The sequence below is a fragment of the Halichoerus grypus genome, chromosome 6, assembly GCF_964656455.1.
Source record: "Halichoerus grypus chromosome 6, mHalGry1.hap1.1, whole genome shotgun sequence".
NCBI lineage: Eukaryota > Metazoa > Chordata > Mammalia > Carnivora > Phocidae > Halichoerus > Halichoerus grypus.
In genome coordinates, this window is record NC_135717.1 from 18,209,932 (window position 1) to 18,224,551 (window position 14,620).

Sequence of the window (14,620 nt, forward strand, 5' to 3'; positions counted from 1 at the left end):
ACTCCAAAGGACAATGTCTGGGGGGACCATACTTTTCTCATTAGCGGAAGAGGAACCAGCTAGATCTCTGGAAGCTTGTCCTGCAGGCTTGGCTGCAAGGGCTTTTTCCCTGCCTGCTTTACGGAGATCAGCCAGTAATTCACTTAAGGGACAAATCAGTTTATCTCTTTCCTGGTTACAATGTCAGCCCAGCAAACACTCATGTACATCTCCCTGTGCCAGTCCTTGGGTCAAGTGCTGGGTATACAAAAGAACGAGAGTGGGTCTCTATCCTCAAGGCAGAGGAAAGGCATGGAGCCCAGGACCTGTGATACAGCAGGGTACACGAGGGGGCCATGGGATCCCACCATGTGGGAGGAGTTAATTCTGCAGGTGGTATCAGTCACTGTAATCCATGGTGTGGAGGTGACTTGCAGGTGACAGCTGGCAGGGAACACAGCAAGGGGAAGGCAGGGAGATGGGAAAGAATATGGTGTGCACAAGAAATGGCCAACTTCCCAAGATGGCTTGGGCAGCGGCTGAAATTTCAGATGCCTAGAGGCTTAGGCTAATATTCTCAATGCAAGAAAAAGGCATTTGATGACCGGCGTCACTGGCCAGAAGAGGTCAAACTGTCATCACATGTTCAAGGTCAAGGGGGACCAACATTCAGTGCTGGAGGACCGGGGCTTTGTGGAAATGCAGGCCCAGCAGGGCCAAAGCACCCTTCCACGGAGAGACTGAAAAATCCAGGTTTTTATGAGAAATCACTATTTTTAAATACAGAAAAACACATCAATGGACCCAGTTCAGCCCACTATAATACCTCTGGACATGAGGCAGGGTGGGTATCTAAACATGAGACTGGAGACCAGCAGACCAACCAAGGGATAGGGGAAGGGAGGCACATGGCTTCCCCAGGAAAATTCTCTGATTTAAGGTTCTGTGTCCATGGGGCAACTGCTAAAGTTATAAGGGTCAAGCTGTTCAAATCCATGGGGCAAACAGCAGTGAGTCTGGTGCCACTGAGGACAATGGACACTTCCTTATTCTTACAGTAAAGTGCGCTGTAAACAGCACCAAGCTCCTCCTCCCAACTAACCACGTTGCTCCTTGTAAGCCCTCTCCTACTTGGAAACAGAAGAGCAGCCACGGGGTCAGATCCCAAGGGAGCCAAGGAGGTAGGCAAGGGCCGTGCCTTTTAAACTGTGTTTGTTCTTCAACCAGCCTAAGGGGTAGGCCTTGCCCACAGACTCACTTCCCAAGTGTAACAACCTGGCCACACACCGACGGGGACAAGTTTGAGACAGGTCTTTGATGACATACTCTAGACATATACAAAGTCTAGAGCATATACTTTATTTGGCTGAGTCCTAGCTCTGCTACCTGCTAGCTGCGGGGTATAAATGGGCCCAATGACAGTGAGTATCATATGGTGCTGTCTCAAGAATCAAACTGGAGGGGTGCCTGGGTGGCTCAGATGGTTAAGCATCTGCCAGGGTCCTGGGATCGAGGCCCAAGCAGGGAGCCTGCTTCTCCCCCTCCCTCTGCTGCTCCCCCTGCTTGTGCTCTCTCTCTCTCTGTCAAATAAATAAACAAATAAATAATAAAATAAATAAATAAATAAAATCTTAAAAAAAAAAAAACTCAACTGGATCCTCTATGGCAGGAGTCAGCAAACTTTTCCAGGGAAGGGCCAGATGGTAAAGAATTTTGGCTTTATGGACCATATGGTCTCTGCCACAACTAGTCAGCTTTGCCACTGAAGCATGAAAATAGCCATGGACTGTATGCATTTATATGCAAGTGGGCATAGCTGTGTTCCAATAAATCTTTATTTACAAAAGCAGGCAGGGAGCCAGATTGCTTTGAGAAAGGGGAAGACCTTTACGAATGCTATCTTCTAGGGACTCCCCTGTTGGATTATAGTTAGCTGTTGATGACTGGCTTTCTCACCAGACTATGAAGTTCTTCAGGGCAGAGAATAGGTCCCCCTTCTTTTTTTTCTTTCAGATTAAAACGAAGAGAACAAACATATATAGCACACTGTGCCACGCAATAGTAACCCATAGGGATTTCCAAAATTGTCCAAGTGAGTACAAGAGCAGGATGGTAACTTCAGATGCCTCTGAGGCCCAGGCAGGGAACACACGCAATGAGGGAGGGGGGCCAGTCAGGTAGGTGTTGTGGCATCCTGGAAAGTGCACCTCCCTGCTAAAGGGGTGGTCTCCATTTAGCTCCAGCTATGAGGAAGCTGTTGCTGCACACAATTCTGATTCGGTGTTAATAGACTTTATTGATTTTTGTTAAGAAAATACCACAATCAGATATTTATGAGAAATCCCTCAATTTTTCAATGTTGACAAGTCGTTCAAAAATTGAAAAAAATAAAACATTACAGGTCAAGGCAACATGATTGTGGGCTGATTCATCCAGAGGCCCCCAATTTGTAACCTCTGATATAAAGAACTCATTTTCAAATTTGCTACGTCGCAATTTTTTTTTTTTTTAAGGTGAAAAAATTTTTAACTTCTATGTTCAAAAAAAATCAACTTAAAGAAAGTTTTAAGGTAATGCAAGGAAGGGCGCCTGGGTGGCTCAGTCGGTTAAGCATCCGACTCTTGATCTCAGCTCAGGTCTTGATCTCAGGGTCGTGAGTTCAAGCCCCATGTTGGGCTCCATGCTGGGCATGGAGCCTACTTTAAAAGGGGGGGAAAAAAAAGAAGAATACAATAAACTCTCATCTACCCTTCACCTGGATCCAGTCTTACTCATCTTGATATCTCTGGGTTCTAGCACATGGAAGGCACTGAAATGTGGAGTTACTAAATGAATGTCCCAAGGAAGAATAAGCAAAACATAGTGTGTCAACTTTCTGTAAGCTAAAAATCACAGGTTGGGATGAATACTGAGAAATACAAGAGGAAAAGAAATGAAACAGATTCAAGGATGGGCGTGAAGAAGGAAGGAAGACAGAACAGACATAGAGACTCCATGGACCACACATTTATTTTGCCGGCTGAATGCTTGCTTTGTTTTATTTTACATCATTTTGGGCTTAGTTTATTTTAAGTAGTAAGAGAAATCGACAAATCACTGGGAGCCCAGGTGAACACCGTACCAGAACAGAAGAGACCAGACATGCCGACAGCGTACTTTCAACAAAACCTTACTAATTCAACTGTCACCTATTTTGCAGTTTGGGATTATTTAGACAAGCTAGGCTAAATTTCATCTTGGCATTATTAATTCTTCGAGAAAGTGTACTAAGCAAATGAACAGGATAAGCGGGGGAAATGTTGAATATTTGCTCTGGGGAGAGCAAAAGCAAATGAACAGCTTTAAAATCCTTTCTAATTACGTTGATGTGTTGAACTTTTGTCTAATTATTATGTTCCTTGAAAACTGAGTAGAAATATTTTTTTTTCTTGAACCATCTCATATTTTAAAAGCACTGGAGGAAATGTGACTTTAACATAAAGGTGAACACTTCATAGCAGAAGACTCACACGTTGCTAGTTCACATTCAGGTAAATAAAAAATGTCACGTTGGCTTTTCTTTTAAACAAACAGTGAGCTAATTACAGAGGTTATTATTTGCTAGAGACCTTCACCAGATTCCCTCCTCCTTCTTCTGCCAGCTGAAGTCTGCCCATTTGCAGATAATAACAGCATTAGCTACCACGTTGAAGCACTTTTTATATGCCAGACTTGGTGTTAAGTGCGTTCATGCATAGTCTCGTTGAATTCACCAGTGGATTACCAGACAAAACAAAGTAAGCCTTATCATCAGCTCGATTTTATTGACAGGAAAACTGAGGCTCAGAGAGGTCAGAGGACACAGTTGAGATGTGAATCCACCAGTATATAGCCCCCCAAATATATCAACATTACATCATGCCACATTGCAGAGCCAGATAAAACATGCTCCAAATCAAAACCAATGGGCCAGGAAAAATGTTGTGAAAAACCATGGTGATTTGGACATGCAGAATCAACCAAATTACAGTCCAGTTTGGGGATCCTTGGTAGATACTTAGGCTTTGTAAGTTTGGGAAGTAAACATTTTTTCAATAAGGCCAGGCTTGGCTTATCTAGTTGGCTAGACTTACAATTTATCATGGTATGCTTCACTTTACCCAACGGGTATATGCTTATAAAACTGTTGTGTAAATTTTTAGTTTTCAGTTTTAAAAACTGTAATGGAAAAGGGATCCTTTGAATGCTAAATCTAATCTTAGGGCAAATGCTTTCTTTCTTTCTTTTTTTTTTAAGATTTTATTTATTCATTTGAGACACGAGATACAGGGAGAGACAGCATGAGCAGGGGGAGAGGCAGAGGGAGAGAGAGAGAAGCAGACTCCCTGCCGAGCCAGGAGCCTGAAGCAGGGCTCCATCCAGGACCCTGGGATCATGACCTGAGCCGAAGGCAGATGCCTAACCATCTGAGCCACCCAGGTGCCACAGGACAAATGCTTTCTTAAAGAGAACAAGTTTTTCCTTTTTGTAACCAATCTGAAAATTAACAGGTGCCTTGACTGGGCCATGATAATGCTCCAGGAGTGAGCGAGATGATGACAGAGCAGACTTCTTGAAAATGGTTTAGGGGCACCTGGGTGGCTCAGTCGGTTGGGCATCTGCCTTCGGCTCAGGTCCTGATCCCAGGGTCCTGGGATGGAGCCCCACATCGGGCTCCCTGCTCAGTGGGGAGTCTCCTTCTCCCTCTCCCTCTGCCCCTGCTTGTGTGTGTGCTCTCTCTCTTGCTCACTCTCTCTCTCAAATAAATAAATAAAATCTTCCAAAAAAAAAAGAAAGAAAGAAAGAAAATGTTCTATAGCGATGTTTCTCACATGTTTTCCCCACACCCTGGGAGAAAGAGGGGTTCACAAGGACAAGACTATTTTCATCACAATTCTAAGACATCTTCACTGTGTTGATATTTGCACTGATGATGGGAAAGCAACAGTAGGTAAAACTGCTTGTGGCCTGAGTTGCTACAAGGCAGCAGCACCAAACTGTCCTAGTAATCATTATATTCTTTACTGCCATGTATTCACGATAAAACAAAACAACAAAATCACTTTCACCTAAGAATATCCTTATGAAATTTTAAAAATTAATTTTATTCAATTTCATCTCAGGAGTACACATCTTTTTAATATTCTGTGTGACAAAATGGGAAGTGCACATCAAGCACTTCTGCTACGAGCCAAAGAAAACACTCGTGTGCTTGTTTGAGTTACCAGCTGAACTAGCCACATACATACAGAATGCCATTTTTACTTGAATGCATAACTAACAAACTATAGTTATTCAGACTTGGGTGTTTCACAGACATTTTCTCAAATATGTAAAAAAAAAGTGAGTCAGTCCTTTCAAGGAAACAACTGATAGTGTTTGTTGCCCAAATGAAAACTTGTTTCTACTACTTTGAGTTTAGCAGCTTAAACTTTTTTCTAAAAAGATGAGATAGGTGGTGATATTAACAAATGGGATTTTCTTGATATTGTATAATGACATTCCACTTGATATTACATAATGGAATTTGAAATGTCAACATGTGGAAGATCTGCATAACTCAGTAAGCCAACATTTTCCAAATGACCAATGCCTAATGTACTAAAATCATACATGGGTAAAATATCTGAAAAAAGGGCAAGATAAACCAATGGATTTTAATGTAACAGAGTACAAAAGTTCACCAATCTGGTTTCAGATGGCACACAGTACATACCCTTCAAGAAACTACCACTTGCTAAGTTTTGGTGTAGTATCAAAAAAGAATGTCTACCATTAAAATCTGTGAGGCCAGACTTTCTGCATATACATTAGCCAAAAGACACAACAATGTGGTTGCTGAAGCAGAAATGAGAGTGTAACCATTTCCTATCAAGCCAGACATTGAAGAGATTTAAGACCATGTAAAATAACGCTACTCTTCCTACTAGTTTTTTTGGATGGGGGGGCATAGCTATTTTTCATTAAAGTTATTAATTATATTTAGAAGTAATGGGTTTACTGTTATTTTTTTAAGATTTATTTTATTGAGAGAGAGAGAGCACATGTGAGCATGGGAAGGGACAGAGGGAGAGAATCTTAAGCAGACTCCCTGCTGAGTGTGGAGCCCAACGTGGGCTCAATCTTACAACCCATGAGATCATGACCTGAGCCGAAACCAAGATCTGGATGCTTAACCAAGTAAGCCACCCAAGCGCCCCAAATTTACTGTTATTTTTAAGTAACTGATAAATGAATGTTTTAAGATTTTCTAAGCTTTAATTCCTGATACGGTAAATATCATAGATCTACGATACATAAAGCTCTTTTGAGGTAAGAGCATAAAGGTGTCCTGAGATCAAAAATATTTGAGAACTGTTGTTCTGTAGCAATGTTACATTGATCTTCCACAAGGCAAACTGCAAATGACATTTTATAGTACCTCTGAAGTACAAAGGGCAAAGACGTCTTTTAAGTACTTATCAGACTGTTCAATTAAAAAAAATTTTTCCCCACACTGCATTAAGTGGGTACAAGGAACACATTCCCAGAAGTAAGGGATGGTGGTGAAATGAGAACAATGATCTGGATTCTAGCACAGATCCTAACAGTCTGTCTAGACATTAGTCTTCCTACCTTCAAAATGAGATTAGAGTAGCCTATTTTTAGATTGTTTTGAATGGTCAATTCCATGATTCTAATCAGGGACCCCAAAATAGTGGCCCACAGGCGGCATCTGGCCACCTGGCCCTCAGATTGATTGGCTGTCATGGTATTTAGAGAAGTGCCCCAGGAAAATAATTGGTTGGAACTGAGTGAGAAGCTTTCCTTTCAAAAAGGGAATTGATTTTCAGTCACAGCCCAATCCAGCCCACCAGATTTGCCCCTGCAGATATCGCCATTTGCAACGTCTGGAATGAAGGGCCTCTGAAATCCGTTCCAAATCTCAAAGCTCTATAATTCAGCTCCAGAGACAGAGTGTCTGGGTTTCTTACTCTGCACTTGCTGGCTGTTGGATTTGGGGCAAGTTAACTTAACTTCTTTGAGCCTCAGTTTCTTCATTTGCAAAACAGGATAACACCACTGACCTCAAAGGGCTGTTACGAAGCTTAACGAGGTGTTACCTGACAGTCTTACAGAGTTCCTGGCACTGAACAGTACTAATTATTAACATCAAAGCTCAGGAAAAAGAGTATGCCCTCGACTTGGTCCACCCACTTTACCAACTCCGTTTGCCCAGTAGCTGACGACCGCACTCCCCAGGATGACGCTTACCCCCATACCAACTCCCAGATTTCACAGTTCCACACCCGAGGAAGACACACAAGATCCCCCTTCAGACTTCTACCTCTCCTTTCCACTCCAAACCTCTTCTGAGCCCCCGACCTGTACCGGGTTCCTACACCAACACAGCTCTGCACAGTGGCCAAACCACTGACCACTCCCCCCCAGCCTCTTCTTCCCATCCCGGACCACTAGGGCTCCCTTTCCCTCCGACCAGAGACCACCCTGGGTCAGGCAGTGGCGGCCCAGGGCTCTCTTGCCTAGGATTCTGTCCGAGGGAGCCGAGGGAGAGATGGGAGAATAACTGCCCGACCGCCCGGAGGGGCCCACGGACACTCACCGTCCATCCCTAGAGGCGGCGGTTCCGGGTGCTCGAACCGGAAGCGGCCCCTACAGTGTTTGCAGTTCCCCTGGTTACTGCGGGGTTCCGGACCAATGGCGGTGGAGTCCCGCGGGCTGATCCCGCCCCCAAAGGTCGTGACGTCACGCCGGAGCTCTGGAACTCCTCCTCCTATCTCTAGGTCCAACCCACCTCCCAGGGCTGCCAATCGTTGTGCGCAGGCGCGGTGGAGGGCCCTTAGTGTCCTGGTGCGCAGGCGCCCGGGGAGCTGCAAACAGAAGTAGCAATGGACGCGCTGGAGTCGTTGTTGGACGAGGTGGCCCTGGAGGGGCTTGATGGCCTGTGTCTGCCCGCGCTGTGGAGCCGTCTGGAGACGCGAGTGCCTCCCTTCCCGCTGCCTTTGGAGCCCTACACGCAGGAGTTCCTCTGGCGGGCCCTTGCCACCCACCCGGGCATCAGCTTCTATGAAGAGCCTCGGGAGCGACCCGACCTCCAGCTCCAGGACCGGTCAGCGGCCTGGCCCTGAGGCGGGCGGGCGGGCGGGCGCAGAGCCCGGCGTCCGATGGCGCTGGGAGGGGCCCAGGTTCTGATGGGAGGGAGCGGGGGAAAGGAGTGGCGCCGGGGGAGGACCGCGAGTCTGATGGGGGGCGCGGTGTAAGGGTGGCTGGGGGTCCCTCGGGCCTGGCAGAGCTCGGACGTCTGATGGAGTTTGGGGTCGTCTAATGATGTCCCATTCGGTCCGTGTAGGTGCTTGGGTGGTGGTGAGCAGGACTGGCGGGGGGGCGGTATTCTTCAAGCTTCGGAGTACTCCTCTTTCGTGGTGGATAGGAAGTCAGTTTAGATCAAGACTGGAGACCGTTGAGTTTAGCCGCCCTTTGTGGGGCATTCATTCAGTGCTGGGCTAGAGAGCCTAAGGCAACTAGAGATCTGCAGAACAGCAAGTTTAGCAGTAGTAATAACAACAACAGCGGCTAGCATTTATTGAGTGCTTATTTTTGGCCTGGTACTATATTATAAGCTCCTGTTCTGGCAGTTTCAGGAGATTGAACTCACTTGATCCTCAGCAATAGGTGCTGTTGTTTTCCCCATTTTGCAGAAGAAGAAACTTGAGTCGTAGATTAAGTAACCTGTCCAACCTTACAGAGATTATAAGTGACCGCGTGTTGATTTGAACCCAGTCAGTCTGTCCCTATAGAGTCTGTGCTGTTATGCCGAATTGAGAGAAGTTCCCAGAGGTAATACTGTCTAAAACAAGACTTAAAGATTGGATTTAGGTGACCAGTTGGCAGAGTATTCTGGAGAGAGAATAGCAAATGTGAAAGCCTCAAGGAAGAGAAATAAGTTAAGTTTGGTTGAAGTGTAGGATTGGGAGATGGGGAATGGGGAATAATAGTTGGCACTTACATATGTGTATTGTGAGCTGGGACTTGCTAAGATCCTGACATATAGCAAGTTAATTTTTACAATAACCTTAGGAGGTGGGTATTATCACCCCCATTTTCCCGAAGGGGAAATTCGGGCACAGAGAGGATAAGCGACTTGTTCAAGGTTATCAACTAGCAAGAGCAGAACCCAGAATTTGAATCCTTGAAGTTTGGGGTACAGAATCCTCTCTGTCCTTAACCAGATTAGACTGAAGAGGTAATCAGTGGTCTTTTAATCCACTTCAAGAGTTTATCCTTTACCAAAAGAACAGTTGGAAGTTCCCCCCTCCCCCCACCGCACCCAAAGGAGGGTCAGACTGAGGGCAAACTGTGAAGTTGAGAGATTTTAGTAATCCAATCACAAACAACCAATCATGGTTTTGATGTGGTTTGTAGGTTGGGGTTCGGAGCCAATGGGGGAGAAACAATTCTGCAGGAGTCTTTGGTGCTAGAAGGCTTTCGTTAAAGCCCGGGGAACAGGGCCGACGGGCAGAAAGAGCTGCACTGGGGTTGTGAGGAGGGACTGATTTATACACTTTGAAGTTGGGGGAAGTAAAGACAAAGGGAGGTTTCCAAAAGGACTCCTATGCTAAAGAAGACTCACCAGGACCCTGGAGGCCTAGCTGTTTGCAAGCTAAGGTGGTTTTTCCCTCTAGAGAAGCATTAACTTTAAGACAATTGGGAGCTTTCTGGAGGAGCTATACTCTGCCTGCCTTGAGTGACAATGGGCTGCAGGTTATAAGGAAATTTCCTTCTTGCCTTTGTTCTCCACATCAGTTTTGCTTACTGTGGTGCAGGTGAGAATAAATAAGAGAAGCAAATGGAATCAAGACATATGAAGCAGAAGAATCGAGAGGATTTGGTGACTGGATGTGGGGTATAAGGAGAGGGGGGAATCAGGGATAATGGCTTCTGGTTCCTGATATTTGGGTTCCTGAGTGAATATTGATGGCCTTCGCTGTTAGTAGGGAACACAGAAGAGCAGCATGGTGGTTGAGTCTCGGGGGAGGTGGGCAAGGTGCTGAATATACTTTGAGACACATTGAGTTCAAGGTTCATTTGGGTGATCCAAGTGGAGATTCTGTTTAGTAAACATGTGGCTTCATGGGCGAAAGCAGGCCAGAGGGAGGGATGGGGCTGGACATGGGGAGTCATCCGTATGGCTGGATATTAAAGCTGTGGGCCAGGATCATCCCTGGAAGAGAATGTGGTGTGATGGGAGGCCTAAGACATGGCCCTCAGGTGCACCTATGTGGAAAGGCTGGGTGGTCAACTAGGAAGGTCAAAGAAGCCTAGGAAGGTGTGACTGGAGAGGGAGGACAGCAGTCCACAGCTGCCTCCTGGCAGATGGCCTAAGATGTGATTTGGGAGTGGAGAGTAAAGCAGGGCAGAGGTCACAGAGAAGGCAAGGAAGGAAAGAGCTGATAAAATATAAGTGGGTTTTAGCCTCAACTAGACTAGCTGTGAGCAGGGTTTGAAAGGAAAGCCTTACAAACTTGGCTAACTCGATAAGGGAAGAAACGCAAGTCAAAGATGTCCCCGTGGCATTGATAACGACGTAACTGGGAGAAAGTGGAAAGGAGGGACTTCATTGGAGGCGGGGAGAGGCAGTCATAACTTTGATTTGGATCTCCTTGAATTCAAGGTGTTTGGAGGAAAAGACAGGACTGGGGATTCCGAGGTGAAAATTGTTAACGTGCAGGCACCGGATTTGGAGGGAAACTGAAAGGCCGTGACTTGGGCCAGTAAGATGGTTCTGGTTCTAGCATTCAGCTTCTGGGGTGGATTTTGGGGACCCTGGAAAGGTCTGTGTTCTCTGGGGTAGAAAGGCAGGAATGCTGCTCTAATCTGCATTTGCAAGGCTGGAGGACCGAGTGAGCTCACTCCTCTCTGATCTCAGTGGGAGGTTGTCAGAAGAATGCGCCAGGGGCGCCTGGGTGGCTCTGTCAGTTAAGCATCCGGCTCTTGGTTTCTGGTTTCAGCCCAGGTCATGATCTCAGGGTCGTGAGATCCAGCCCTGTGTTGGGCTCCCAGCATGAAGTCTGCCTGAGATTCTTTACCTCTTTCTCTCCCTCCTGGAGCGCTCACTCTCTAAAAATAAATAAAATCTTTAATTAAAAAAAAAGAAAGAAAGAAAGAAAGAAAAGAAGAATGCGCTAAGCATGTATTATTTGAAAAGCTGAGTTGTGGTTTGGTATTTGTTGCTTTCTCCCTTTTAGGTATGAAGAGATTGACTTGGAAACCGGAATTTTGGAGTCCCGGAGGGATCCAGTCTCTTTGGAGGATGTCTACCCCATTCACATGATCTTAGAGAATAAGGACGGCATCCAGGGCTCATGCCGGTACTTCAAGGAGAGGAAAAACATAACCAGTGACATCAGGACCAAGTCTCTACAGCCCCGTTGTATGATGGTGGAAGCCTTTGGCAGGTAACCGGTCCGCACCCAGAGAGCCTCACAGGCCTTCTGCTGCCTTGAGCCAGGGGGGACCAGTCAGAGTCCGGACACTGGTCTGTGTGTCAGCCCCACGCCAAGCCTCCACCTTCTGCACTCCACTTTCAGTGGCGCTGATTTTGCTCAGGGGCCTACCTTCCTCTTTCCCTTGGGTCCGCAGTCCTGGCACAGTTGGGCAGAGCAGCCGGCTTTCATTTGGATCAGTGCCTTTCCTTCTCTTGCCCAGGCTGGGGGGGTCCAGTTGCCCGGAGTGGCTAATCCGAGCTCTCACCTTCTCCAGCCTGTCCCCACTCCCACCTCCCTCCCTTCCCACTTCACGGAACAGGGAAAAGCTGCTGACTTCCATCTCTTTCCACTTGCAGCTTTGCCACATCTATTTCCCCTTTCCATCAGCTCAGATGCAGCGAGAAGCCCCGGCCCCGGCCCAGGCCTCCTCCCCTCCGCATTTCTCCGGCCCAGCTCCCTGCACCTCCCACGCTTTCCTGCCTGTGCTCTCTCCTCAGCCCTAATGACTCGGCCATCTTACAACAGGACCACCTCTTGACCTCGGGTCCCTCGTGACCCTAGATCACTCTGTGCCACTTGGGGCTGTGCTTCCTGGAAGAAATAGCCACCCTCGCTCTTTCTCCCCTTCACTCCTCTGCCCGCTGGTGTCTGCCATTATTACTTCACCGAAATCTTATCCTCTGAGATTCCCAGTAATAAGCCTGTGTACGCTGTTTGGCCCTTAAGCTCCTTGACCCCTCTGCCCCGTAAGGGAGTTTTAAAGCTCTTGCCCCGTGGCTTCCCGCTTTGTTTTTCTGGCCGAGCCTCACCAGCTTCCTCATGGGCTCCTGACTTCCGTCCACCCCTTAAATGTTGGGCTGCTCCCAAGGGCTCTGTCTCTTCCCCAGGCGGCCCCCAAGTGCCACAGACGGAGTTCAGTAACCTCTTGCTCAGTGTGCCCAGAAGTCAGAGTGTCACACTCCTTCCTCCCAAACCTGCCTCCTCTTCCCTTCCTTGCCTCTTTTGTGATTTCCTCTGCTCTGGGTGTTCCCATGTGCCTGCCGTACAAGCTGCAAACTTGGGACTCCTGGGCCCCTTGTCTCCGTACTTCTGCATGCAACTGGCCACCAAGTCCTGTGGACTTGACCTTCTAGCTTTATCTCAAACCTCCTTTGGCCTCAGAATAGTGCAAGAGTCTCCTGCCTCCCTTCTTGCTGTCTCTCTCCCCCTCTCTCTCTCTCTTTTTTTTTATAATTTATTTATTTATTTTAGAGAGAGAGAAGCCCAAGCAGCCTCCCCACTAATGACAGATCCTGACATGGAGCTTGATCCCATGACCCTGAGATCATGACCTGAGCCGAAATCAAGAGTCAGACGCTCAGACAGATGCCCCTGTCTCTCCTCTTTGGAACTTTCCATACCACATGGCACATTTTTCTCTAAGATGGAATTGTGATGAATAGTGCCTTGGTCACTCGGGAGATGTTTCCGACTAGGCACATATGTCCCATACACATGCTTTGTTTAGCCAGCACGGTGTTTTGTTTTTAATTTTATTTCATTGCTCATATTTAAAATCTGGATATCTAGCTCCTCTGAAAAAAATCACAGGATCTAGCTGCACTGGACTGATTTTTACTTGGTGACATAGGCCAGAGCCATGAGCCATGTCCCACCTAGTGCCCCATGCCCTGCAGCTGCCTGCCTGCTGACCTGAACCCATCAGGCTCTGTAGGACCTACCCTCTGCCCCCCCAGCTCTCCGACTGTAGTCCCTCAACTTGCCCGAGTCTTCTCTATGTTGTGGCCCAAACATGCAGGGCTCATTTCTGTCTCAGGGCTATGGCATGTGCTATTCCTTCTGCTTAGAATGTTCTGCCTCAAATCTTCACATCTCCACCCCCTCCTCTTCATTCAGTCTTCAGCTTGGCGCCTCAAAAAAAAAGTGTCCCTGTTGCCCAGGCACCATTATGTTACTCATTGTCGTACCAAAAATGGTCATTTATTTATCTATTGAGAGAGAGAGAACAAGAGAGCACGAGTATGTGTGCACGAGGTGGGGAGGGGCAAAGGGAGAGGGAACGAATCTTGAACAGGCTCTACGCCCAGTGCGGAGCCCCACGCGGAACTTGAGCTCATGACCCTGGTATTATGACCTGACCCAAAATCAAGAGTCAGATGCTTAACTGACTGAGCCACCCAGGTGCCCCCGTACCAAAAGTGGTCTGAAGTGTTTATTCACGTCACCCTTTCCTCACCAAACCATAAACTCTTGAGGGCAGAAACTCTGTCTTGTTCATGGCTGTATCTCTAGGATCTAGAATATGCCTGGCACAATATCAACTCCTAAAAATGCATGTTGACTGATTGATGATCCTGTTGGGTGTTGGAGTTACAACCCCTGACCTGCGTCATGACATATAAACTCCCCGCGATGGCATTGCAGGGCCCTTCAGGATGTGGACTCCCACCGACCTCTTGAGCTCTCCTTCTTTCTGCTTTCTTGCTTGCGAGCCCACCCCAGACTTTCCAGCCAGGCCACACCACTTGCCTCCCAGGACATGCGTGCTCCTTCATGCCTTTGGAAACTTGCAGGTTCTGCTTCCTTGTTCTTCATCCACCCCGCTGACTGCTAACTCTAGAGTCCCCTCCTATGAGAGTGTTCCCTGGTTACGATGCACACGTTCTGTTCACACACACAGGCTGGAATGGAGGCTGTGCACATAATGGCATTTCATTGGCTCGACCACCAGAGTTGCTGTCTACCAGCTCTTGGGCCATAGCGTAATTGCTCACTCTCTCGACTTTCTCCTTCAGTGGACTGTGAGCTCCTTGCCAGGAGATAACACTTTTATTTATCTTGGTATCTCTGGTACTTTGCATTGTGCTTAATCAGTGTTTGACATCCCGTCTGATGACCACACTCAGCAGTTTCAGCCTAGCAGGAGTCACTGAGTCAGCTAACTGGAAATGTTGGGATTATAATATACGGTGTAGTAAACAAATCTGAGTGTATTTGGAAAACAACAGACCTGTTCCCCTGTTTTCAAACTTGCTTTTCCCGGCTGACCTCTTCCAGTTTAACTTGTCAGCCTGTTTTGAGATGAGAGAACATAGATCCTAAGTCTGTGACATGCAGACACAGGAAGTGGACTGTCT

The 14,620-nt window shown here is 47.0% G+C and overlaps 2 protein-coding genes across 3 annotated transcripts in view; one reads left to right on the forward strand and one right to left on the reverse strand.

Annotated features, from left to right (window-relative positions):
* KATNIP (katanin interacting protein) overlaps positions 1-7,701 on the reverse strand; it is a 179,141-nt gene extending 171,440 nt beyond the window's left edge. For both annotated transcript variants that reach the window (XM_036066228.2, XM_036066239.2), the window contains exon 1: positions 7,601-7,701. Coding sequence is in view for 1 of the 2 variants with exons in the window: in XM_036066239.2 (XP_035922132.2) it covers positions 7,601-7,607 (7 nt within the window). In the remaining variant the exon portion in view is untranslated. The remainder of the gene's footprint in view (positions 1-7,600) is intronic.
* A 185-nt stretch (positions 7,702-7,886) lies between these two features.
* The window catches only part of GTF3C1 (general transcription factor IIIC subunit 1), a 70,820-nt gene continuing 64,086 nt past the window's right edge, over positions 7,887-14,620 (forward strand). Inside the window, exons 1-2 of the mRNA XM_036066200.2 lie at positions 7,887-8,107; positions 11,244-11,453. Coding sequence (XP_035922093.2) covers positions 7,887-8,107; positions 11,244-11,453 — 431 coding nt within the window. The remainder of the gene's footprint in view (positions 8,108-11,243; positions 11,454-14,620) is intronic.